The 25,368-nt window shown below is 47.2% G+C and overlaps 1 protein-coding gene across 2 annotated transcripts in view; it reads left to right on the forward strand.

Moving 5' to 3' along the window:
• Positions 1–25,368, forward strand: part of KCND3 (potassium voltage-gated channel subfamily D member 3) — an 86,019-nt gene that overhangs the window by 53,583 nt on the left and 7,068 nt on the right. For both annotated transcript variants that reach the window (XM_008490559.2, XM_008490560.2), the window contains exons 2-3: positions 9,612–9,774; positions 21,236–21,337. In XM_008490559.2, coding sequence (XP_008488781.1) covers positions 9,612–9,774; positions 21,236–21,337 — 265 coding nt within the window. The remainder of the gene's footprint in view (positions 1–9,611; positions 9,775–21,235; positions 21,338–25,368) is intronic.

Below are 25,368 nucleotides of genomic sequence, written 5' to 3' on the forward strand. Positions count from 1 at the left end.
GCATTCCCAGGGCCTGTTCCCTAGGAAAGTGGAATAAAATCAAGGGATCACCCAGAGCAGGCTCACAGCATTAGTCTGCCACTTGAAAAAAAAATATATATATAAGAAAGGGAATAAAGATTCTCTGATTTGCTTGCCCTGCACTTAATAGAATAAATTTGGTGTTGTAATTGGGTGTTTAAAGCTCATTTTTGTTTTTACTAAGAAAAGAGATAGAAGAGTTGCCAGCATAACAAAGCTTTGTTTTCACTGCCTTCCCTGCCAACCTTTCTCTCTCCTGCACTAAGCAGTTTTGCAGAGGGGCACCTATATTTTCTTGGGGTTTTATTATTTATTTTCATTTTCTGCTATACAGAGTCACAAAATGAGGGGGGGGGGGAAATTATTTTAAGGCTTCAAGAAAAAAATAAAAAAAAAATCACAATTTATACCTAGAAAGGAAAGCAGAAGGAACACAGTTCTGAGCAAAGAACACTGAAGTCATCTCACTTGCTATCAAATCTAACTTCCCACAGGTGCTCTTCACCTCCCAAATGGGGGTATGATTGATGGGGACACAATAATGGTTCTGCCACCACAATACAGCCTTTCTGAAGTGCAGGTTTGCACCTGCTCCAAGATGAGGCATTAATATTTATTTAAACAAGACCATTAGAAAGGGGCTGGGTTGGAGAAGAAATCATTAAGTACCTAAAGCAAGGCAGAACAAAGCAAACCCCCAGCAGCCCAGAGCCTCCTGCATTGCAGAGCAAACCCTGGGTGGGGAGCAGAGCAGGGCTCAGGGTTTGGAACCAGCTCCCAGTTTTTCCTGGTGTTTCACATCCAGGGGGGATCCCTGCTGCAGCCTGAGCCTGTTCCTGCCAAATGTGCCCCAAAACCAGGGCAGGTTTGGGTCACAGAGCTTCTGCCACAGCTGATGCCACCCTGCAGGGATCCAGGGGTCACCTCTGTGCCTTTGCTCCTGTCCCCACCTTACTCCTTTTTCTCCTGCAAACTTCTGCAGCTCTTTGGAAACTGCTTCCAATTCCAAGTTCAACTTTTCCAGACCCTGAGGTTTTCAAAAAGCCAATTCTTAAACAGTTAATTAGTTCCCCACAGGCTTTTTTTTTTCTTCTTTTTTTTCCTTTTTTTTTCTTTTTTTTTTTTTGACTCAGTAAATATTTCTGAGATGTTTTTTGTATAATCAGTGCTAGCAGCTCATTAAGATGCACAGTCTGGGTATCATTTTGGATGTGACATGGCTCAGCATGGACGCTCAAGCTGCTTAAAAAGACAGAAAAGAAACAGATGAGGATAAAATGAAAACAAAACCCCAGCATTTCCTTTAAGCTGACATCACAGATAAGAATTTCAGACAGGGCAGAGAGCTTTTCAACCCTGCTATTAGGTGGAAAGTCTAATTGCCTAATGCACTGGCTGCCCTCTCCAGCCTCTGCATGTTTGCTGAGAAGATTTATTTTACAGAGAGCTCTAAGGTGGTAAAAAAAATAAAAATTGGATTCTACTATCAGGTAATTGTATAAGGTTCCCACTCCAAGTAAGATGAGGATTCTTCTTGAATTAATAATGAAGTAATTTAAAAGGCCTTCAGTGTATGCAGCCAGAAATAAATAATGCCTTAATCTGGGACATTTTATTTTCCATTAAAACAAACACTTTTTAAAAGCATTGGTTATTGAGCAGCACTCCCTTCCTAACCTGCCAGCTGCCTCCAGCTGGACATTGCTGCTCAGGATCTCTTCCCAATATTTCCTGAGCATTCCTAGTGCTGGATGGATGGAAAAAACCAAGAAGCTGGAGAAAGCCCCAGACAGACCTGCACTGGTCCAGTCTGCTGGCAACAGACCCACCCCAAAGCCCCTGATGCTGCCACTGCCTCTGCCATCAATATCCAGGTTAGGAAAAAAAATAGAAAAAAAACCCAAAAACCAACCAACCAACCAAAAAAAAAAAAAAAACCCCACAACAAAAAACATAACAAAAAACCCAAAACCAAAACCCAACCTTTTCTGGCTCAGGGAAACTGAGGTGCTGGGAAAGTTGCAAAGTACAAGTCTAGGAGCTGATTCTGACTCTTTTCCTGCTGGATTCCTCATTTTTCTGCACCTTGCCCTGCAGTGTGGGGTCAGCACAGCTGAGGAGCAGCAGGAGGATTTCTTTGGAATGCCAGAATGGTTTTTAATTCCCCCTCTCACCCACTGGTGCTGGGGCCCATTGAAAAGCTTCCTCTTCACATCCCTCTTCTGCTCAGGAAGAGAACTGCCTAGATAACATCTTTCAAGGGTGTTTCCTGCCAAGTCTGCTCAACAAATTCCAAATCAAAAGTAATTCTGTCAACTGGAAAAACATCAGTCTAAACAAAAATGCTGTTAAGTTCAGCAGGCTGACAAAAAAAGAAAGGGAAGAATGAGAAAAAAAAGAAATCTAAGAGAGCTTTTTCTGGTACATCTCTCACTGCTGCAACTGAGATTAGAGGATCAAAAAGCTCAGATGGCAGCAGAGCTGTGTGGTGATGCACACAGCAAAGGAAACTGAGATCACTTTTTGCTTTGTAAGGACTGAAAGTAACAGAGCTTTGTCTGAGCAACAGAATAAACATTAGGAATAAAAGACACTAAGGTGGGATGTTAAGACTGGAGGTATTTTCTGCAAAGTGAAGTTAGGTTTTTCTCACGTTGGTTTTACAGTGAAGAAAATTCTAGGAAATTGTCCCTTTTTTGGTGAATTGAGTGGTCATGGAGAAACCTGGGAGGCCATAAAAAAGGAAAACATCTATTTTCCTTCAGGAAGATGTGTATGACACAGTAAACAGCTATTTCTGGTCAGCAGGAGAAAATTACACATCAGGTCAGAGTCCTACAGACCAGCAGGATGCTCCCAATTCCAGTCCCACCTTTTTTTTCCTACTGCTGTGACAGTGACAGCCAAGTGCCAGGCAGGGCCCACACCTGCCATGAGGGAGGAGCAAACAGGAGCTCTGACACCATCTCAAAAAATGCCTTTACTGGCAGAGCTGAAATGCCAGAAGTTCTCCAGCCAGAGAAATTTAATTTCTAGCAGTAGTTTGAGGGCAAAAGGAGAGGAGCAGTGACAGCATATTAGCTTGGGTTTGTCAAGTGCAAAGAACAAACATTCATCTTTGTACCATTTAAAAAAAAAATATTTGAGCACTCATGTTATCATCTTGCAGTGAAGAGGAATTGTGTGCTTAATATTAAGCAAGGACTGAACCTGAGTGCTGAACTGGGGCCACTCTGTTAACTGGTACAGGTTTCCCATTTGCTCTGAATAATTCCTGTCAGCTACAACAAGGGAAGATTTCCAGCAGCTGGCACACATCTGAAAATGATGAAAAGCAAAGAAATCACCAGCTGAAAGTCTCCAAGAGGCTGCAAAGTCACTGTTTGCAGGGGCAACAAATTCCATGCTCAGGGTCAGGTGGATGCAGGGTGAGGATGGGGAGGACACTCCCAGACACAGGTCCCTGCATTCCCATCAGGAAATCCCTGCCCAGGATGCTGCTGGCCCCATCTGACACCAACCTAGGGCTGGGGACACTGACCCAGGGCTGGGGACACCGACCCAGGGCAGGGGACACCGACCCAGGGCTGGGGACACCGACCCAGGGCAGGGCACAGCCACCTCTCCCTGCAGGACCGGTGCTGCTCACATTCCCATTGGGATCCCTTTCCAAAGGTCTCTGGTACCTTGGTCCCTCTAATGGATGGTAATAGAGAACCCCTGATTAGAAGCCTTTCATCATTTTAGGACGAGGGGCTTTAGCTTCCTGACCTACTTTCCTTGCCAATGAAATTCCATTTTTAGCCACAAGTCAAGGTCTGAGTGTTACCCAAATTCAGACCATCTGCTTTAACTGCCTACAGGCTGGGAAGTTGATCCAAGCTGGGGAGAATAAATGGAACCAGTGTGTGCATGAATTAAGTATTCTCATCCCTCGGTGTATTAAATAACCTGCTTGGTTTATCCCTGAGGCTACAGAAATGTTCCTGGCTCTGTGGGCAGTGCCTGCTGGTGCTGTAAGGAATATTCATGCTAACAGACCTTCAGCTAGGTCACTTCTCTTGCACAAGGAGAGGAAAGAACAACTGACCCCAAGCCCATCTAATCCTTCAATTTGCTTTGGTGAGGGTTGGTATGGGCTGCCCAGATCCCTCAGCAAATCCTCAGGGAATGACCTGCTCCTCTTCCCAGTTCTCACTGGTAGAGGAGCAGCAGAAGTTGCATCTCCTCAGGGGTCCTTTTGCATCCTGGGTGATGCACCCAGGGCTGTGGGGTCAGTCAGAAGGCAGCTGAGCAGTCTTTCCATGGATCTCTAATTCCACACAGTGTCATGGAACACTGAGAACTCCTTGCACTGGACAGAAATCCCTCCCAGCTCTGAATGTTTTGCCTTCCCACCCCACTGCATGAGAGAAGGGCCTGGCAACATCAGAGCTTTCTTCAGGATTTCAGATCCATCTCTGTCCTTTTATTATACAAAATCCAGTAAGAGATATGAATTTATAAACCAAAATAAAATCAAAAGGCAACATTACCAGAAAATCCCTACTAAGTGCTGACCACAGCTCGACAGAAAAATCAAAAGGACTCTGAGTACTGAAGATAAGCTGCTGCTGCTAGCACTGATACACATCTCCAGCATCATCCCTGCCAGCCTGGCTGGTGGCTGCAGCTTCTGCAGGACATCCAGGGGGGATGAGCACAGCCATGAAAACATTAACAGAAAAAAAAAATGCCAGGGAAGAAGAACACAGTAGAGTAAAACCAAGTCAGCTAGTGCAGAAGTTGAGTACCCAGCTGGGAAGCTGCCCAGCTCAAAACGAGGCAGAAAATAAGTGTATTTAATGTAAAAGAACCCTAGCATGAAGTGGGCTCTGTGCTTCCCTGGCCACAGGTGATTTGCAGCTCAGGTCTCATTTTGCAGCCTGTTCAGGGGCTTTGCTCTTTGCAGCCTCCCCTGTGTCAAGCTCCTCCTGAGCCTGCAGCATCCACACATCCAAGATCCTGACCTGAACACACCAGCCTCTCCTCATGGACATGGAGCACTGAGTCTGTGCGTGCAGAACACTTCCAAAACACTTCTCCTGCATTTCTGAAGTTATCACACCAGCATTCACTAATTAATCCTCAACATTCACCTGGAATAGCCCTGAAAAGATCTTCATCTCCTTCCCAGACCTGGGAGCAGCAGGGAGAAGGTGGAATTGCCTTCCCAGAGCCCATAACACAAGCCCCTGCCAAAGCCTCAGCTCTCAGGATGTCTCCAGGACATCCAATCCATCAGGTGACATCCATGTCCTGGTACCTCCAGAACCCCCCCAGTACCCACCACACCACACGTGATGGGTTGGAACCCTCTGCTGAAAAAGGCACCAGGATCTTTGCAAACCTGGAGATGTGAATCCATGCCAGGATAAAGCCCAGGGAGGCAGGAAAACAGCTCCCAGAGCTCTGCCTTTTCCTGGGGTAATTCCAGCAGGGCTGATTAAACAGCCCCTGTGGCAGAGGAGCTGGGATTAGAACCCCAGACACAGCCCATACATGGCTGTTAATTCCCTGTTCATTCCTCAGGTGCAAAACCAAGAAAGGAGTGAGTAATATTTGCTTTTGTTTTCCCTGTTTCATTGGAAGTGACATGATCATTATTTCACTGGGGGTCCAGAGCAGCATTAGTGTGATTGCATTGGACTGGTACCTATTAACTGGAGGGACACGAGCTCCTCTGGGCTGTCAAATGCAACGTGCACAATCTTGCACTGGAAATGAAATATTCCAGCTGGATTTTAGACCATTTTTACTCTTTTGTGCAAACCAAAACATTGCACAGCATTTACTTACCACGTACAGAAGGGTCTCTTGCACCTGGAAAGCTACACGATAATTCCATGCCTTATTCTCCCTCTTTCATGCACAAGGCTTACAAAATCATGTTCTATTGTGTGGCACATAATGTTATTATTCTGTTCTTATTGTCCTAAAAGCAGAACCTTACAGGATGGAGTGAAATATTCTTTTGACTCTGCTGTGCTGGGCAAAAGGTTAGAGAGATAAAGCAGCTCCCAAAGAGCTGGTAGTGCCATAGGAGGCAGCACCATCCAGCCACTGGAAGCAGCACTGGTTCTGTTTCCATCCTCCATGAAATATCTCAGCTTTCAGCAGGCTGTGTCTGAAAACCACAAGGTTTTGCACTGCTGGGTGGGAAATGTCCCTGGGACAGTTAGAGTAACCAGAAAAAGCTGAGTTCTCCTCTGAGCATCTGCTCCCTGAGCTGTCCCCATGTCTTGCGTGGGTTCTGTGACCTTCCTGGGGCTCTGGGACCTTCCCAGCCAGCTCTGAAAAGGGTGAGCTAAGAGGGAAGGGGTTGGGACACAGGTTTCTTGGGTTTCAATTGCATTCTTGTCTCCCCTGTATCTGGAGAGGGTGATGGAGACAAGAGCTGTCCCACCACAGTCGTTTGTGGTCCTCCCACCCCTCCCCAGGTGCCCACCTTGGACTGGTACAGCAAAAGGCAGCTGGAAAGGAGCATTCCCTGCCAGGCTCTCACTGTCCCCAGAGAGGTCACTGCCCAGCACTGTCCCTAAATCACAGCATCTTCCAGCTTCTGGACTACAATTCCCTCTTCCTAGAGGAGAATTTTCTTCCAGGGAGACAGGATCAGAGATGCTGCTGAGAGTCTATTTTTAGAGCCAGTCATTTGATGAGCTGTTCAGCACCTTATTTATTGCTGTCTCCAGCTGGGGAGCTAAGCAGTGTCCAGACACTGCTGCTAACACCACAACTCAGCAGCAGTGACTTCCACTTGGGAACATTTCCAGCACTGACAGAGAGCAAACCAGCAGCACAGGATGCTGCCAGGCTAATGGCTGCTGAGCAGGGGGAGTCACTTAGGCCCCTTCTCTGTCCAAAGAACACAGAAGTCACACTGCACATAAATATATTTAAAAATTCTGCATTCCCAGCCTTTTCCAGTCTAAAGAGTGACTTAAAGGCACACCCTAGTTTGGTTTTTCCCTGGTTTGTCTGTTCAAGGCTTTAACTGAACTGGGCACTCACTGTGCCCAGAGAGGAAGAGTCTGTGCTCAGGGTTTCCTCACTGGGAAAAAGGGATTTAAGGGACACTAGGAGGGGAAAAAGCCAAATCTGTGTCATTGGAGAAGTGGGATGCATGTGCAGAGGCTCCAGAGTCCCAGCAAAATAGAAAAGGTGTCTGTCTGTAGGGCTATGCCACAGCTGGAGGAGGGATGCTCAGCACTGCTCTCTGGACCAGCCCAGGTTCTGTACCAGTGCCTGGCACTGTTGGTGTTTGGGGCAGCAGTTTGGGGTCACTGCCATCTGCTCCCACTCTGAAGAACCCAACTCCTACTTAGGCACAGAAGCAGCAACCAATTCCCTTCAAAACTGGGGAACTGAGGCACAGAAACCTGCAATGATTTACTAGAGGTCACATTGAGCCTACTGAATTCACAGCCTCCTGTTGTTTTATTACAGGCTCAAAGATCCCATTAGACCCTCTGAATGTTAATCATTACCTACCTCTTCTATCTTCTTGCAGCTCTAATGAGATTATTGATAAATTACTTAAAATGCACTTTCTGTAGAAGAAATTTTTAGATGACAAGTTGCCTTTTACTAAACAAATTAATGGGAAAGTTGAGCTCTCTCATGCCAGTCTGGGGAAAAGAAGTTTGGGGTTTTAAATGCCTAATTAGCCCTAACTGAAATCCAGTTTTTGAAATTATTTGGCACTGTGTCTGTTATAAATATGCCATGTGGCCATTAGTACCTCAAGACAAAAATAGTCACTCCAGCAATTAATATTGCAGGAGCTGCACATGTCAATAGAGGAGGGGAACAAATGCAACTTCATGGGCTCATTCCCATCCCCATCAGAGCCCCAGAAAAGGGAAGGCTCTGACTGAGTACATGATGGGGACCTGGAGCCCCCTGGCTCTCTCTGCTCCATCAGACAGGAGATGGCACCCAGCAGCCCAGCCCAGGGAAGCAGAGAGCACAGCTCCAGGTGGGAAAACCCAGAGGGATGGATCCCAGAGCTTTGTCTGCACAGGGCATTGGGCTAAATCCAGAGGCCAGTGCCACAGCTTTTTGTCCTTGTCCCTGTGCATCCTCCTCCAGCCACTGCATGACTCCCAGAGTTTGGCAGATCAGGTCCTACATCTCCCCAGCAGAAGCATCCTCAGCCCCAGGCAGCCTCAGAGCAGGGGACTCAGTCTGGAGGAAAAAACCACCTCCCAGGCAGCCTCTGAGCCAGACACTCCTTGCTGCAAACACACACAAGAGCTTCCTCTCAGTGCTCCAGGTCACTCAGATCATGTCTGAGGCACACAATTAATTTGCAGCCTTTTGGTATTAAGAGGCAGCAGGAGAAATGCAAGAATTTTTTTTTTTTCAGAACAGTGTTAAATGAGGCAGAAGACCTTGTCACTTAGCAGGAGCTTTTAAACTATCTTTGCATAAAGCAGCAAGTAGAAGATGAATACATATAAATAGTATTTTATTGATTTGAGAGATTCTGAGGGGTTTTAGGGCAGGTGAAGGCAGGAGAAGAATTCTGCTTGGGAGAATTAAGCCTTAGCCAGTGAAGCCTGGAGCAGTTACACACAAAACCCTGAAAATGGCAAAGAGAAGCTGCCCCTTAGCAGGAAACCAAGCCTTTGCTGGGACACCAGCAACTGAACTGGCCCAGCACAGATAATCCCTTGCCACCAAGACTGGAAGGAAAGATTCCAAGCACCCTGAAACAAAGGCTGCCTGGGGAGGCTTTCATTTGAGCATCCTTTCAGGCAGTGGCTGTGCTCATCATGTTCCTACTACACTCCAGGGGTTTTATTACATGATCAGAACACCCTGCACTCCACACCCAGCTTTCTGGATGGGTTTTTGTTTGCCCATCAGCCACTTGCAGAAGAAAACATTGAAGCCACTTCTAGAGGGCAAAGAGTGGGGGAGAAAGAGCCTTTCAGCAGAGTCACTGCACCTGGGCAACAAGGCTGGCTGGCATTGCCAACAGGACAGCAGGAGTTGGGCTGTGAAGTTTAGGTTGAATATCAGGAAACATCTCTTGCCCAAAGGAGTGGTCAGGCAGTGGGATGGGTCCTGGGGCAGTGGTGGAGTCACCATCCCTGCAGGTGAACAAACAACACCCAAGTTTCTGGCTGTACAGATGGCACAGAAACTGCTGGGGTTTGATGTGGGAGTGTCAATCAGTCCTGATTTGCACCTGGAGACAAGGGAATGAAAAACATGAAGCTGTTCAGCAGCAGCTGGGCAGTGTTGGGCTGGTTGGAGCCCATTGACACGGGCAAGTACCGAGTGGGTGAGGATGTGAACAGAACCACTCAGCATGTGAGCTGACACCTCTTCTGCAACAGAAGTGCCTTTCCTTGGCTTGGCTTAAGCCACTGCTAAGGCACAGGGTGAACTGGCAGCTCCAGGGTGGCAGCACCCCAGGACTTGGTGGTTTCTGGGTGTTGGTGCCTCCCCTGGACACTCCCCAAGGTGAAAAAGCTTCAGGTGCCACTGGACTCGTCTGAAGAAATTCCTTCCCTGTTTTCTTTTTTTCCCCACTCCAGTTATGGTGACATGGTGCCCAAGACAATTGCTGGGAAGATCTTTGGCTCCATCTGCTCCCTGAGCGGGGTGTTGGTCATTGCTCTGCCTGTCCCTGTCATCGTTTCCAACTTCAGCCGCATTTACCACCAGAACCAGAGAGCCGACAAGCGCCGAGCACAGAAGGTGAGCACAGCCCTGCCCCGGGGAGAGCTGAGCATTCCTGAACACCTCTAAACCAGCAGAACCTTACTGAGTCCCTGAGAAAGTTTAACAGATTTATCATCTTTATTTCAGTCTGCTAAATTGCACCAAAACCAGACTCAGGTTTTTACAGCAACTGCAAACAAAAGGTCTGGGTTGGTTTTGTTTTTTCCCCTCTCCCCGTGGAATGCTGGCTGCCAGAAACTCAAGGCTCAGGGGACCTGGTGGAGAAGGGGAGTAGAAAGCTGAGCTATTTCTGCTCCAGGCAAGCATCTGGGCTGTGCCTACTTCTTGCATCTCAGGAGCTGTCAGCAGAGAGCTGAGATACAAGACCCACAAAACCGCAAGATTTGGCAGTCAAAACACATAAGGAGAGTGGCAGAGAGAGCATCACAGAGGGATGAGCTCCAGGCTCCAGAAGTTACTGCTGGGTTTTACACATCCCTGCATTAGCTTTGGCATTGAACAAGTGAAACATCCAACGGCAGTGATTCTGGGAGGTGTTTCTGGGGAAGAGCTGTTGATCTGATTAGTCATACAACTTAATACAGGTTAAAAAAAAAACTGAAGTTGCCCTGCTGGGAGCCCTCTGAGTGCCACACAGCATCCAGCCAGGCAGCAGCCAGGCAGTGAGACAGCAGCACAGATCACTGAACCCCTCTGATGATGCTGAAGGGCTCACAGGGGAGGCTGCACCCAGGAACAGGGGAGTTGGGGGTTCCTTGCTTGGGGACCTGCTGGGGGCTGTTCTGGGCAGCACAGGGATGCTCCTGCAGAGGGGAACACTGCAGTTCCTCACTTATTGACTTGGGAAGAAAGCATTTGCTCTGCTGAAATAGCACAGAAACACAGAGAGAGGCAGAGGCCCTGTTGCAGCACAGCAGATAAATGGCAAGGCAAATAAACTGAGAGGATTTGTGCATAACCATGGAAGCTGCAGGACTGAGCCCAGCTCTGTCTCCTGTCAGTCTGTCCTCTCCAGGCACCAAGGGGAAGGTCTGGTTCTGATTCACCTTCTCCTTTATTTGTTGAGCCCCCCCCTGCCAGGCACTGTACCCACACCCTCGTTGCCCTTATGATTGATTGCAGCTTTTATAAGGTTTGTTGTATTGACACACACAGTGTATAATTTTCCCCCGATTTGAATTTCTAATTCCCTTGATATTGGATTAATTTCTGGGCTAAGAAAGTTTTCTCAAGTCAGAAGTGTGAGTAATTTTCACATGATCATCACTGCATGAATGCTAAAGAGAAGGAAAGAGACAGAAGCACATTAATGACACTCTCTGGAGATGGTCAGGATGTACACAGGGACATTAAGAAGCTGCTTTGATAGCAAACTTCTTCCAGCACCATCCTTTGGGGAACTGAGCTCCTTCTTCAGAACAGGAACTTAGTAACAGTTGAAACTCCATCCCCACCTAGTTAAAATATAAAGACATTTGCATGGCTTTTCCAAGCAAAGCCATGGATGTGACACCCACAGATTTGATGGCCAGGGGTGAGATTTGGGCTCTCCAGCTCCCTGAGGGGTTCAGAAAAGAGGAGAAGGCAGCACAGCCCTGATGTCCCTCTGGGTTATGATGTGTTCAGTCTTAACTTTGTCTCTTAGCTGGTGAGGAGGCACTGGTCCAGCAAAAAGAGGTATTTAAATAAGATTAATCAAATACCAGGAGGAGGCTGTTACTCATCAGCATCTAAGCTTCAACTAACTGAGGATAAATGTTCCTTCAAAAGGAAGGAAAACAAACAAAACCAAAACCAAACTACTGGTGATTTAATCACCTTGAAGATAAATTACCCTTTGCCAAAACCGTGCTGCAAGAGAATTAATTGCAAGATCTGGCAATCCTCATTTATTGTGCCATGTCATCAGATTTTGTCCTCTGGCATACTGCAAGGACCAGGTCAATCTGGATGGAAGATAAATTGATCATTTCTGACAAGGTTCATTTTGGTAAAATTGTTTTGTGGTTGTTGTTTTGTGTTTGGTTTTTTTTTTTTCCCCAAAGACTTTGTTGTTTTTTTGTTGTTTTTTTTTTTGACTGATGTGCTAAGAATAGACCTTCCTGACTTTGAAACGAGGCTGTTCTTGAGTGAATGTCACAGCCTTTGGTTTTAAAAGAGAATCTGACACTTAAAAGGCTTGACAATAGAACGACTTTGTAATTCAGATCATGCTGGAGTCTCTCTTGCTGTGTGCAGTTTGCAGCAGAAATGACACGTGAAGGGGGTATCTGGTACCACACCTCCCACCTGCCAGCCCCAGCAAGAGAAGGCAGAGGCAGCCACAGACTGCAGCTGAAATGCTGCTCCTTTAGCAGCAGCAGCAAAGGAAAAGAGTTCGTGGTTCAGAAGTCAGAGACTGAGTGGATACAGCCCCAAGCACAGGGCTATTCCCACCAGAAGAACCCATGCTAAAACCCAGGGCCCTGACTTTGCACAAACAATAATAAAAACCCCACAAAGATGAAGAAAACCCCAGATGTGTCTTGGTGAAAATACCTGAAATAAGCTGGGCTCAAGAGCAGCCCCCTTAGGGGTAAAATGTAGCAGCTGAGTTGTTCTGGATCTTCTCAGTTTGGGGGAAAACTGATGTTCTGGAAGGGGCCTCTTCCCCAGGGACTGTGTCTGCTCCCAGACACACCACAGATGGGGGAATGGCAAAGCTCAGATGCTGTGAAAAAACCCAACACACGTAAAGTGCACTTATCACTGGATGGTGAGATTTGCTAAATGAGCCAAGATACTGAAATGGCTGATAATCTCTGAGGGATTAGCATGGTTTTAGTGGTGCACTTCACAGGGACTAAACTGAATCTGTCATCTATGAATATAAGACTTCTGTAATCACAGGGCTTGGGTTCAGGTCTGCAGTAAATATGCTTTTGAGGACCACAGCTTCTCAGGCTGCTCAGTGCATTTCATTTATTATCTGCTGGCCTCTGGCTCTATGAGAACAAGAAACATACTGCAGAAACCTTGAATTAGACTGCTCGTTTCATCCTCTGGGCTGTAAGTTTCCAGGAAAGAATCAGACACCCAGACTTAGGCAATGAAAGGACTGCCCAGGACAGAACCATTCTGCAGAGCCTCTCTCACATAAAACTCTAACAGAGGACTGGAAAGTGTCACACAGACTCTCAAGGAGGGGACGGGGTAAATGGGGTGAAGCAGAGAAGTGGACACATTGTCTGGTGGATGAATTAAAGCATTCAGGCTCAGAGCAGAAGAAAGGAATGAGGGGAGAAGCTGGATCTCTTCAGATGGAATTCCCTGAGAGGCAGTAGCTGGAGGAAGGCAGGGAAAGAAACTGCTGCTCTGACTGCAGACTGATGGAGAGGTAACTATGGAGATGCTTAAAGGGGGCTTAAGCCAAAAGGAAGGAAGAGAAAGGACACAGACATCCTTCTGAATATTCCATAGGAGGCACAGCCCCTGCCAGACCCATCCAGAGGCAGGGGAAGCAGGACTGCATCAGCAGAGCAGCTGAAGAGAGGAGATGGTGAGAAAAAGATTGCTTAATGCTAGATCTATGTCATCATCATACCCAGGAGAAAGGCAGCCCACACGCCTGCCAATAATGAGGCCATTATAATAATTGATTTGCCACAGAGCAGGGGAGTCAGCTTTGAAATGTTCTGTTTTTCAGATGACACCCTAAATTTTGGAGGTGGCTTTAGTGAACTTCAGAGCGTGGAACAGAAGGGCCAGAAAAAGTGACTGGAGAAAAGCTGTGAGCTAAGGAGAGCTCAGCACCAGAACATGAGTCAGTTCCCAGCAGGGAATGGGGTTGGGAACTTAAGGAGAGAGAGAAACAATAAGGTTAAAGCTGGAGCTGGCTGACATTTAAAAAACATGGGGTTTTCAGCCACAGTGAGTCTGTGTGGAATACATTTTTGGTGTTGTTGATATTTAACAGCTTTTGACAAGGGGAAAAAAAGCTTTTTTTAATGATTTTGTTAAAAAACTATTTGTGCTGGGGGAGGTACCCCTTTCACTTCATCCCAGGCATCTCCATGCACCCAAGCTGAGAACTCTTGGGCAAGGGGATCTGTGAGCAAGGTGCTCAGCCAAAAACTGTTGGGGAGAGCCATCCTACTTCAGAGCTGGGTTGTAGTGATCAGATTCTTTGCTGCTGCTGCCTTTAAGAACTGGTGATTTTACCACTCTGCCTAAGTAATGTGGAATCAAGTGGGCTGGGTGCAGCCCCAGCACCCCTGCAATAGAGGGTCCTGTCTGGATTAATGGATATCTCCACTGGGACAGGAGAAAAGATAACTAAAAGTGGGTGTGAGTGGTAGTAAAGTTGATTGCAGTTACTAATCTGTACCTTGGCAGTGATCAGCAGATGAAGAACAACGTTTGCAGCTGACACTTGTGGTGTTGGGGGGCAGCTCAGGTCTCCCAGCCCTCTCATCCCATGTGTCAGATGGATGGGAGCACTTTGCATCTTCCAGCACATCCCTCCAGGGCCACTGCAGAATTTCCCTGCTTACACACAGCCAGATGTCTTGCAGAGCCCAACTTGAGGAGTCCCAGAATCTCATTACTCCACTCCTCCCACTCCACCCAGCAGTGGTGGCCTTCACAGTCTGACTCAGAACAAGGCTTTGTTGCTTAAAGGTCATGAAAATCCCATCAAAAAGAAACTGCTGATACCTTCAGCATCCCATCAGGCTCCAAACCACACAAGGCAGGATCTCCCTGAGCCTGCCATCCTCTGTCTGCCCGCTACACCCAGTCTGGTTCAACCAACTCAGCTGCTGCTGCAGCATCACCCTTCCACACTTCCCTCTCTGGACTCAGGTTTTTATCCCATCAAGTTGGGAAAAATTCATTTTTCCTGGCTCGGTGGATTCTTGCAGTTAGTTCACAGACAGGTAGAAGGTTATAAAGAGAAACCAACTTATAATAATACCACTCATACTTGGGATTTTAAACTCACCCAGCTGTCTGCAGGGACAGTTCTTGCTGACCCAAAGCTGCAGCGGGATGGACAGCATGTACCAAGCAGAGCCACAGCAAACCCTGGCAGAGAAAGGCTCCTGAGCAGGCAAGGGAATCAGGAGTGTGCAAACTTACAGATAAATTAAAAAAAAAAATCTATATGGGGAAATCACAGTCTGCCTGGAAGTGCTGGGCAAGAATAAAATGAGGAACAGCTCCAGCAAGAGCTGAGTGCAGTTCACAGCCACCACTCCCAAGCAGTTCTTGCTCTCTGCAAGCAAAACCTCTGGCAGGGAATGCTGAGAGCTGGCAACAGAGCCCTGGGATGGAGCACAGGGCCTGGACCCCTGGGGAAGCAGCAATTCCCACACCACCAGAACCTCTTCCCTTGGGGACAAAGGGCACAAGTTTTACAGACTTGCATGGTTCTTCTGGAGTTTCATCCAAAGGTTTTGTAGTCCCTGTTCCCTCCCATCCTCAGCAGCTTCCTGGGGCAGGGTGAGCAGCACACCACGAAGCAATTGCCTTCATTGTCTGTAGCTACCCACAGGCCTCCACACCATTAATTAGTGTTCATATATCAGGTCTGGTAAGTTGGCATGTGACACTAGATCAAATTCTGTTAATTTCTCCATCCTCTGAATACTTCAGAGCTATTAATTAGGGGCGTGAAAGGCGTTAGGAGAGTGAGAGCTGGAAACACAGGCAGAGAGATAAATCACAGGCAGAGAGATGCTCCTCACACTTGGCTTTCAAACACAGTGCCTTGGTTTAGAATAATGGAGAGCAGCAACCTCTCTAGTAATAAGGCTGAAAAACATGAGACACTTTAAGATGGATGTTTATTAAACAATTCCTTCCCAGACTCATTCTGCCACCCTGCTTTACACCCCATCATACTTCATTTCTAACTCCAACAAACTATACCAGATTCCCACCACAAATGACCATGAATTCCTGGAGTGATTTGGACCCAAGCTTGAAAAAAATCTCTTGCAGCATTGAGCAAACACACACAAAAAAAGTCATAAAAGACATTTCTGCATAGGCTATTTTGAGAGGCAAGAGAAGGAGCAGCAGCTCTGCCACCACTCAGCTGGACAGGGAGTGTGGGAACCTCAGCACAGAGGAAGCTTTGAAATTCAGCCAGGATGTGTAAAACATGGATTTCAGACAAGGAAAAAAAAACCTATCTGTAAGGTCAGATCATAGAGATCTGACTGACACCCCTGCTGGGAGGATATATAGATGGAGAACTAAGAAAAGGTATTAGAAATATGTGGGGCACCTACAGAGGATAAAAATATGAAATTACCTCCCCCCAAAAGCTTGCTTCTTGAATGTAAAGCAAAGGAGCAAAGGGAGAATTGTCAAGCTCCACAAAAGAAGTTTAGTCTATTCTTTCCCATAGAATGCAGCAAACACCAGAAAGGGAATGGCCAATTCAGAAAGAAAATGGCAATACAATGACAACCAAGTAAAACTGGCAACAAATACGTGCAGGCTGGAAATCAGTAGAAATTCTCTGAATAGAAGAATGAAATTCTAAAATAAATGCCCAGTAGGAGCAGGAGCTTCACTAAGCTTCAGCCAGAGCTTGTTAAGTCCAAGATGAAAAGGTACAAAAGGAATTTTGCAATAGGAGGGGACTGGCCTCAGCACTCCAGGGGCTTCCTGACCCTTCTGTGTTCCTCCCTGCAGGTTTTGCATATTGCCACACATGTCCCAAAGCTCTGTGTACAATCAGCCAGGACACCTATGACTGGGAGAGAATCTGAGATCCATTCAAGCCCAGATTCTGTGCATTGTTCTATAAATAGCCTGAACATCGTGTTCCTCAGTGTTGGGAGAGATGAAATGATACAGGGCATTGGAAATGGATGTTCTGGTGCTTTAATGGTGCCAAGGGTAAGGTTGGATTAAAAGGAGAGTCACAGAGGACAGGAGGGGAATCTTTCATCTCTGGAAAGTAATGAAGAGGCCCAAAATAAGATCAAGGTCTCACTGTAAGTGGTTCTATCAAATTATATAGGAATACAATGAGTTCTATGCTATCTGATTTCCATATGCAGCTCCACCACCTCTTCCCCAAAGCAAACATGACAGAATGTTTAAACTTGGTTCAAAAGCTGCTTAACGTAAAGATCTCAGAGGAAAAGGCCAAATGTTCACACTTTTCTTCTTAGGGGAAAAAAAAAAAAAAAAGGTTAAAAATGACAGAAAAAAGATCTGCAGAAACTTTCTCCAAGGCTGCTGCCTGCCCATCAGGATAGACAGCTGGAACCACAGCCAGGAGAACCACAGCTTGTACTTATTCTCTGGGCCATTTGCACAGACATGATTTCATAGAATCATAGAATTGGCTGGGTTGGAAGGGACCTCAGAGATCCTCAAGTCCAACCCTTGATCCACTCCCCCCGTGGTTCCCAGCCCATGGCACTCAGTGCCACATCCAGGCTCTTTGGAAAGATCTCCAGACACGGAGAATCCACTACTTCCCTGGGCAGCCCATTCCAATGCCTGATCACCCTCTCCAGAAAGAAATTCTTTCTCATCTCCAACCTAAACCTCCCCTGGCACAACTTGAGACCCTGCCCTCTTGTCTTGCTGAGAGTTGCCTGGGAAAAGAGCCCAACCCCCCCTGGCTCCAACCTCCTTTCAGGGAGTTGCAGAGAGTGATGAGGTCTCCCCTGAGCCTCCTCTTCTCCAGCCTCAACACCCCCAGCTCCCTCAGCCTCTCCTCATAGGGTCTGTGCTCGAGTCCCTTCACCAGCCCAGTTGCCTCCTTTGGACCTGCTCCAGCACCTCAATCTCCTTCCTGAGCTGAGGGGCCCAGAACTGGACACAGGACTCAAGCTGTGGCCTCACCAGAATTCAAACACTTGCAATAATCCTGAGCCCTCCCTTGGCAGCCCAGCAGCACCCAGGCTCTGCTGAAGGTGACGGATCAGAGCCACAGGCAGGACAGATGATCAGGGTTCCCTGATTGCTTTGAGCACAGCACTCCACAGACAGCAGATTCATTTAATTCCTTGTCCACTTCTGGGTTTAAATGCTTTTTTTTTTTTTAAAAACTGAAGAATTTTCCATTTTCTGCTTGGCAAGGAAAAGCCCCCCCAGCAGGCTGGGTGCTGAGCTGTTCCTCCAGATGAAGGTTACATCCATTTCCTTTCCAAGTTACATGTGTCATAGGTTGTAACTTAATAGTTTATTATAGCACATAAATCAAGAATGAGCATTACCTGCATGAGAACTACATGAAAATCATCAATAAATAATAATTAGCTGTTTCCTGGGCCTGCCATCTGGTTAGCTTTCTTCCTAGCCAGCAACTCCTGCTCCTTGCACTTGTCTAAAGCAACTAAAAGATTGAAGGTGATTATTTTTAGTCCTTTTCAGGCCCTTTGGGAAATGCAGAACTCCCAGGACACTGACATCCCCTTCTATCACCCTCCCCACAGCAAGGGCTTCACTGCCCATCCTGCTCCTGCCAAGTTTCCAGTTTCTTAAAAAGCAATAAGGAGCCCCAAGTTCTCCAGCCCTGCCCCAGGAACACGTGGGCTCAGAGATAACCAAATTAATCATCCCAACCTGTAGGTGACTGTCATTAGTATTATTATTTTCATCATATAAATTATCTTCCAGATTAGGTCATATGCATTTTGAGATCCTGTGGTTTCCTAGCAACTCCTCTCCCCACTCCACATGCAGACACAGTGTACCATTTCCTTTTCCTTTTTTAGCCTCTCTGAGCAGGGGTTATATTCAGTAACAGTGAGCTCAGGCCCAGCCCTAGTGCCCTTTAGTCTGTCACATCTGGAGGACAGATGCAGAAGTCCCCAGGAGGACACAGAGATGGCCAGAGGGACGTGGTCCTCCCCTTCCCTGCCTTCTGTCCTCAGCACCGAGCCCTGCAGGACAGGGGAGGCAAAAGCATCCCCAGAGGTGTGCTCTGGGGTGACCCCAGCTCTGAATCCCCCCCCAGACACCCAGCACAGCCCCCAGGGCAGAACTGGGGTCACTGGGGGGATCTGCATCCCAAACCACACACAGATCTTCACCTCCAAACATCAGTTCTGCTTCCAGACCTGCTTCTCATCCAATGTGGGAACCTGGCTGGAGGGCCAAAGAGATTTTAGGTACCAATATTAATTAACTTCTCTAGCTGAGTTAATCAAGATATCTACCAAATTTAATCATGATGGAGGCACAGAGCTGGGCAAGGTGTCTATCCCAGACAGTCTTGTGTGTAAGGAGAAGAGGATTAACTTCTGTCCTGCCCCACTGATGCTTTTTTAAAATTACAAAGTCTGTTCTAAACTACAGAAGCTATAGGGCTTAATTATTTAGATAGCAGTGGCCCTGTTTCAAGGAAGAAAAGAGATCAGACCTCAGGAATGAGCCATCTCCAGTCCCTGTGAAGAACAATTATTAATATTTGATCCTTGCTACCCTGGAGGCAAAGGGAATAATGTTCATTACAAGAGCATTAGACTGAATCCACTTCAACAACTGACTGGAGATGAGGACAGAACCTTCCCTGCTATAGGTGAGGTGGGTAAGGGGGGGAAAAAAGATCTCAGAATTCCTGCATCAAAGGAGCTGATGTTTTATCCAGCACAGAAAGGAAATGGAAGTGGCTCCCATCTCGCTGTAAAGACCATCACTAGATCCAATATTCTGTCCTGAGTGAGGAAGAGAAAACTGTGGCAGAAGCAAGGGAAGTCAAATACTTGCAACCAGAAGCAATAATTTAATGGAAACATAATTAAGAGTAACAAAGAGCCAAGGAACTGGGAGGTGGAACATCCCTCAGTCCCTTATCCCCTGCTCTCTCCCCATAACAACCTGCAGGACTCTCTGGTTTTTGGTTCAGATTCCAGTCTCATGCCAGTCCTAGCCAGGTGCTCAGCAACACAGCAGCCTGGGAAAGTCTTCAGAAAAAACTGCAGATCCAGGTCCATTTTCTTGGTATATCCTCAATCTCCCTCTTGCAAATACCCCCAGTGCCCCCTCCTGGGGTGAGGAGATGGCCCTGGGTGATACCTCAGCACAGGGACATCCCCACAGAGCCACTTCCATCAGATCTCATACACTGACCTGGAGTCTGAGTGTTAAAATGGGACAATGGAATTTAGGTGGAGCAGAGAAAAGAAAGTCAATTTTGGAGATGTCCTCATTTTGGGGTGTCAAAAGAAAACCTATTTTTCAGGCTGGTCATAGTCTGTGTCACCTTATTAAAGCTGCAGACTCCCATCCTGTCTTTGCCTGGGAAATTGGCTGCTTATAAAGAAGCTCTTAAGGCCCAACAAATCATTCAGAAACTGAGGGCCAGACTCACTCATGCACGTACAGCAACAGAGCTCCTGGAATTATTACACTCCCTGAGCCCACTGCAGATATTTGCCTCTTGGCTTTACTCTTCCTGCAGCGTAGACCCATTAGAACCTCTAATTAGAAAGGAAAATCAGGAGTTTCATGTTATTTAAAAAGATTATGCAGCATTTTAAAATACAGCACAATGTAATTATTTTTTAATAGCCAGAGCTATTTCATGTATTTACTTTTAATAGTGTTTGAGTCATAAATTAACAGTAGAAAAGAAAAAGGCAAATCAGCACTTGAAGCAGGCAACAACTGGAATGGAAAACTGAAACATGAACTGTGTGATTAATAAGGTAGAGGGCCTCAGTGTTTCTTGCTTGCTTTATTTATTAAAACTGGACTGGTTTTAAAATTAGAAGAGTTGAATGTCTCTTGCAGAGTGACTTCTGCCAGGTTATCAGGAGTGCATATTTCTGGACAGTCTCATATTACCAAAGTTAATAACCTGGCAGTGCCACTGCAGAGGGCAGAAGGAACAAATTCTGTGCCTTTCCCTGCCTGCAGGATGAGGAACAATTTTCCATCAGTATTTCCCAACTTTGACAGCCTATGCTTCTCCACTGGCATGTGGAGCAAGTGACCCCCCTGCCTCTCAGCTCTGCTCCCTCTTGATGCCCCTGGATTCAGCAGCATCTCCACCACCACCCAGGACCAGTGTCACCCTGCCAGCTCTGGTAGAGCCACAGCCAGGGATAACATAGATGTCAGAGCACAGAACTGAGAGATGGAGTGAGGATTAAACGAGGAAGGGCCTTAGAGAGGAGCTGAGCCCTGCCTGCAATGCCTGTGCAGAGCAGAGACACCTGCACCAGGTGTCTTTAGTGGCTGCACATCCCACCCCCACAACTACTGTTAGCTTCTGAAAGGATAAAAAAGTCTGCAGGAGCCCATTTCTTGTCTCTGGCAGGGCCACCACGGCTCTGGGGCAGGTGATGCTCTTCAGGCACAGGTACCTGCCCCGTGCTGGCTGCTCCCCGAGCGCCTTCTCCTGCCCACACCCCCTCTGCATTGCACCCCCGGGTACAAGGAGAACCTGAAATTCCCTTCCAGCACAGAACCGATGACTTTTTGTGCCTGGGTGTAACCTCAGCCTCTTTGCCCTCCCCAGAAAGCCCGACTGGCCAGGATCCGGGTGGCCAAAACCGGCAGCTCCAACGCCTACCTGCACAGCAAGCGCAACGGCCTCCTCAACGAAGCCCTGGAGCTGACGGTGAGTCCAGAGACCTCAGCCCCTTCCACACAGCTGCAGGACCTCCCTGCTCCCTCCCTTCCCCTCTCCATCCCCCCCTTAGTGCTCATTCCCAGCAGCAGCTCCCGTGGCAGCACTGGTCCCGCCGTGCTCCCTGTGCCAGGGGCGATGCCTTGAGCTGGGCAAGGATCTGAGCTTCCAGCAAGGGGCAAGTTCCCTCCAAGCTATGGAGCTGGGATGATGGGCAGCACCCAGGGGCTGCCCAGGCTGTAAATATCCACTCCCTTCCAACAGAGTTATTTTCAAGAGTCTCCCTCCAGCACAGGCCATGGGATCAGACCCAACAGGGCAGGAAAAGATTCCCTGGCTCCTGCTCCTGGCAGGTTGGTGGTGGGTTTATTTTTAACAGGAAGGGCTCTGGAGGATCACACGAGCTACTCGGGAGGAGAAAAGTTTTAAGTGCATCAGATTGCTCAGCAGAATCAGCAAAAACGAGGGGAGGTTATTACATTAAGCCTGATCAACACCAGAGCAGACATTAGCACATTTCATGGATTTCATTTCAAATAAATCAGCCTTTCATGCACATGGGGAGCAAAGAGCCAGATGAAGAATGCTTAACTGAGTCATGGCACTTGTTCATGCATCCTCACACGGGCCCTAATCCTTCAGATGTCTATTTTCCCCAGCACACATCTTTGCCTTTATAAAATCAAAGCTGAAAAACCTTTTCAGCTCCTGGTGAAAGCTGCTCAGTAGCACCCAAGCCCTGTGCACACAGGGAGATGGTTCCAAGCAGCACCTTGCTTTGCAGGGTGAGATAAAGGAATCTGACCCTTTACAAGAGGAATAGTTCCCAAACTGACTCCACACAAACCACAGGTCTGGAACGTGGGATGCTTGGACCATTTCTGTTCTCCCCTCCAAAACACCTTTGATCTCCTGACTTCACAGCTCCCATCCCCTGCTCTGCAAACAGCAGTGACACACAGAAAAATCTGTTTCTTGAACCATATGTTGCTTTGAGCAGTTCAAGAAAAGTTCCTTTACCAAGAACACGAGACCATGAAGGCTGCTCACACCTTGTCCTGAGCTTTATCCCCAGGAAGGGGAGGTTTGGGACAGGGAAGGAGCTCAGCTGAGATTCTGCTATTTCATTACATGCACAAATCAAGTCCAAATTTAAAACTTCCTTTTAAGCTTTAAATTTCTAAATTTTAAAAGATGACAGAAGAGCTTAGCAGGGATACTCAGTTTGCACTTGATCTTTCAGGCTGTCATCTCAACAAGAATCTTCTCACTTTTCTCGTCAGCTCAAGCTCCCTGCCAAGACCACTCAGGGAAGAGCAGCTGACACACCAGTGCTCAGGTCCAAAATGCATGAGGTTGGGAGAAATATTTGGCCAAATGGGTTCACTTCCTGGCACTTGTTCAAAAATAAGTAGAAGAAGGGTAATTTTGTTGGCTACGAAGCTACTGTAGACACAGGAAGGAAAACAACAACATTCTAAAGAGGTTTTAGAGGATATTTTTACTCATTAATAACTAAATTTAGGTATATAGTAGCACCCAGAGCAAGTCTCCCCAAGCTCTGCTGGGTGCAATGTGCTTTCTTATCAGCTTATGGCTCAACATGGTAACATGATTCCCACACAGACCCACAAATCCTACTACCCAAGCCCTGAATATCCTGTATGTTGGTATTAAAACAAGGAACTTGCTGCTGAAAGAGTCAAAGGGAAAGGGCATGGGGAGGGAAGAATTACCTTCCACTTGTGATATACAGAAATATGATTTACTGAATCAAGAACTTGCCAAAGGCACGGCTGGCATCTGCATGGCCACCAGGAAATGATCCCTGACTACCTGAGAAGATGCCTCAAACCTGAATCAAGAACCCAGACAGGGGATTCATTAACTACAGAGCTGCAAACCAGCCGTGCTTGCACAGCTGTACCTGACCTTTGTGTCTCCACAAAGCAACATGTTCTGTCCTTTTGTTTTCTGGCAGGAGGACAAACCATCCCTTAGCATACAGACTGTGAATGACACCACAGTCCAGCCAGCCACAAAGCTGTAAAAATATGAAGGATTCTGTCTGATGTGCTTACATCTTACTGATGTGCTTATTAGTGACCAAAACACCATCCACCTCCTGAGCGTATCTGCCAGGGACATTAGTACAGAATCCCTGGTCAGGACCCTCTCCCATTCTGACCCCTTGCCCCATGCTAGCTCAGATTGAGTTCAGGTGGTGCCCCCAGGGCTGGGTTGTTACCAGCAGTGATTCCAGCTGCAGTTACTGCACAGCCATGGCTCAGCACCATCACCTCCAGCAGCACCCACAGGACTGGGAGCAGAGGGCAATGCCCTGGAAAATGCCCTGGAGCCTGAGGGTGAAACAACAGCCCCAGAACACTCCCTGGCCATGGCTCTGCAGGCAAACCCAGAAACTGAGGAACAAGCACCCTGCAAGATGTCAGAACATGTGCCAGAAGGTCCTTTCATTAGCAGCAGAATGAAGACACTGGCAGGGAACAGGATGTGTTCAGCCTTGTGTGGAAGGGAGGGAAGGGAAAGGATTTACCCAAGGACAGCAGCAGGAAGGAGTTCCAGACTTCTGCTTCAGAAACACGTGGACTTGTGGCAGTTTAAATTTACCATCTACATTACATGAAGCACTCAGACCTTCTCCTTCTCATTTAGAGATTTTTAGTGGGGTTTATGTCAGAAGAGCTCGAGGGATGCTGAGCTTCTTCCCATGGCAGCAGGCTACATATCCTCTTAGTGCTAATCTCTTTGTACAGCTAGCTGAAATTCCCTTTTAGCTCCAGTGCTGGGAGGTGAATATCCCAGGAAGAGGAGGACAGGAGCCTCCTTGTGCCTTTTCACAAGCAGAATCTGCTCAGCCCTAGAGAAGCATTGCATCCACTCTGATGGGAAGGGGCAGTCTGACCACTGAACCAGCTCAGCTCCATTCAGTGTCCAGTTTTGCAGGCTGGAGCATTAAGGAGAAGAGATGGAGTGGAAGTATTTTGGATTTCAGACCTGACACTACAGCATGTGTCAGCTCCCCTCCAAACAACCAGCAGCTCAGTGAATTCCATCCAAGAACAAACTGAATGGGAGCTGGCATCAAATCCTTGCAAAACTGGCATCCCAGATCAAAAAGCAAACCAGCTCCTCTCCTCCCCCCACCAGCCTTTTAATTACAGCCAGACTCTCCTAATGAAGACACAGATTTTGTTTGCCTGCAGTAGCAGAGGTACCACTGATGCAGTCTCTACAGGCAGACATTCCCCAACAGCCCCATCAAAATGCAAACATTTGTGGGATATTGGGAATCCCAGTGTCCTGGGGCAGCAGATTCCCCAGATCTCATTCTTCCCTCTCCTGCTAGCATGTTCTGCACACTCTGTTTCTGAAAACACTGAACTGGGTGAAGAGAAAGAAGAAAGATAAGGTGTGAGACACACTCACTGATGCTTCATGTCACCAGCATCCTCTGATTCATTCCCACCCTGGCCTTGGGGTGGGAGGCAGAAGGAAAGACCAAGCTGTGCTACCAAAACTTAACAACTGAGATCATCTGCCAGAGGTATGGGAGCTCTGCCTTTGCTTCCAGAGTCCATTTATCTCTGCTCTAAACCAAAGCCTTACAAAAAGATCCTGTTTGCAGTATGTGCTCTTTCTCTCTCCTTTCCCAGTGTTTCAGTACAGCATTGGGTTTGTTTTAGGGCTTGCAAGGACCTCCATGGGAACTATTCCAACACAGACCTCAGGAATCCCAGCAGGGTGTGAGCCAGGCCTGCTCGATGTGTCAGCTCAACAGGAGTTTTGTTAATAAGAAAAATTAAAGTTTTGGGTTTTTTTTTTAAGTCCACTTCTAAAAATACTTCTGGGAATGCTCCATCCTCCAAAATGATAGCAACAAAAAAAAATCCATGACCCTCCTGAGATAAATCCCCATAGGAATCTCTTAGTTCTGTGCACAGTAAGTCACCTTCCTTAATGTTTGGGGCTGGCTTGGCATCTGTCAGACCCAGGGTTAT

The sequence above is a fragment of the Calypte anna genome, chromosome 26 (assembly GCF_003957555.1).
Source record: "Calypte anna isolate BGI_N300 chromosome 26, bCalAnn1_v1.p, whole genome shotgun sequence".
In the NCBI taxonomy this organism is placed as follows: Eukaryota; Metazoa; Chordata; class Aves; order Apodiformes; family Trochilidae; genus Calypte; species Calypte anna.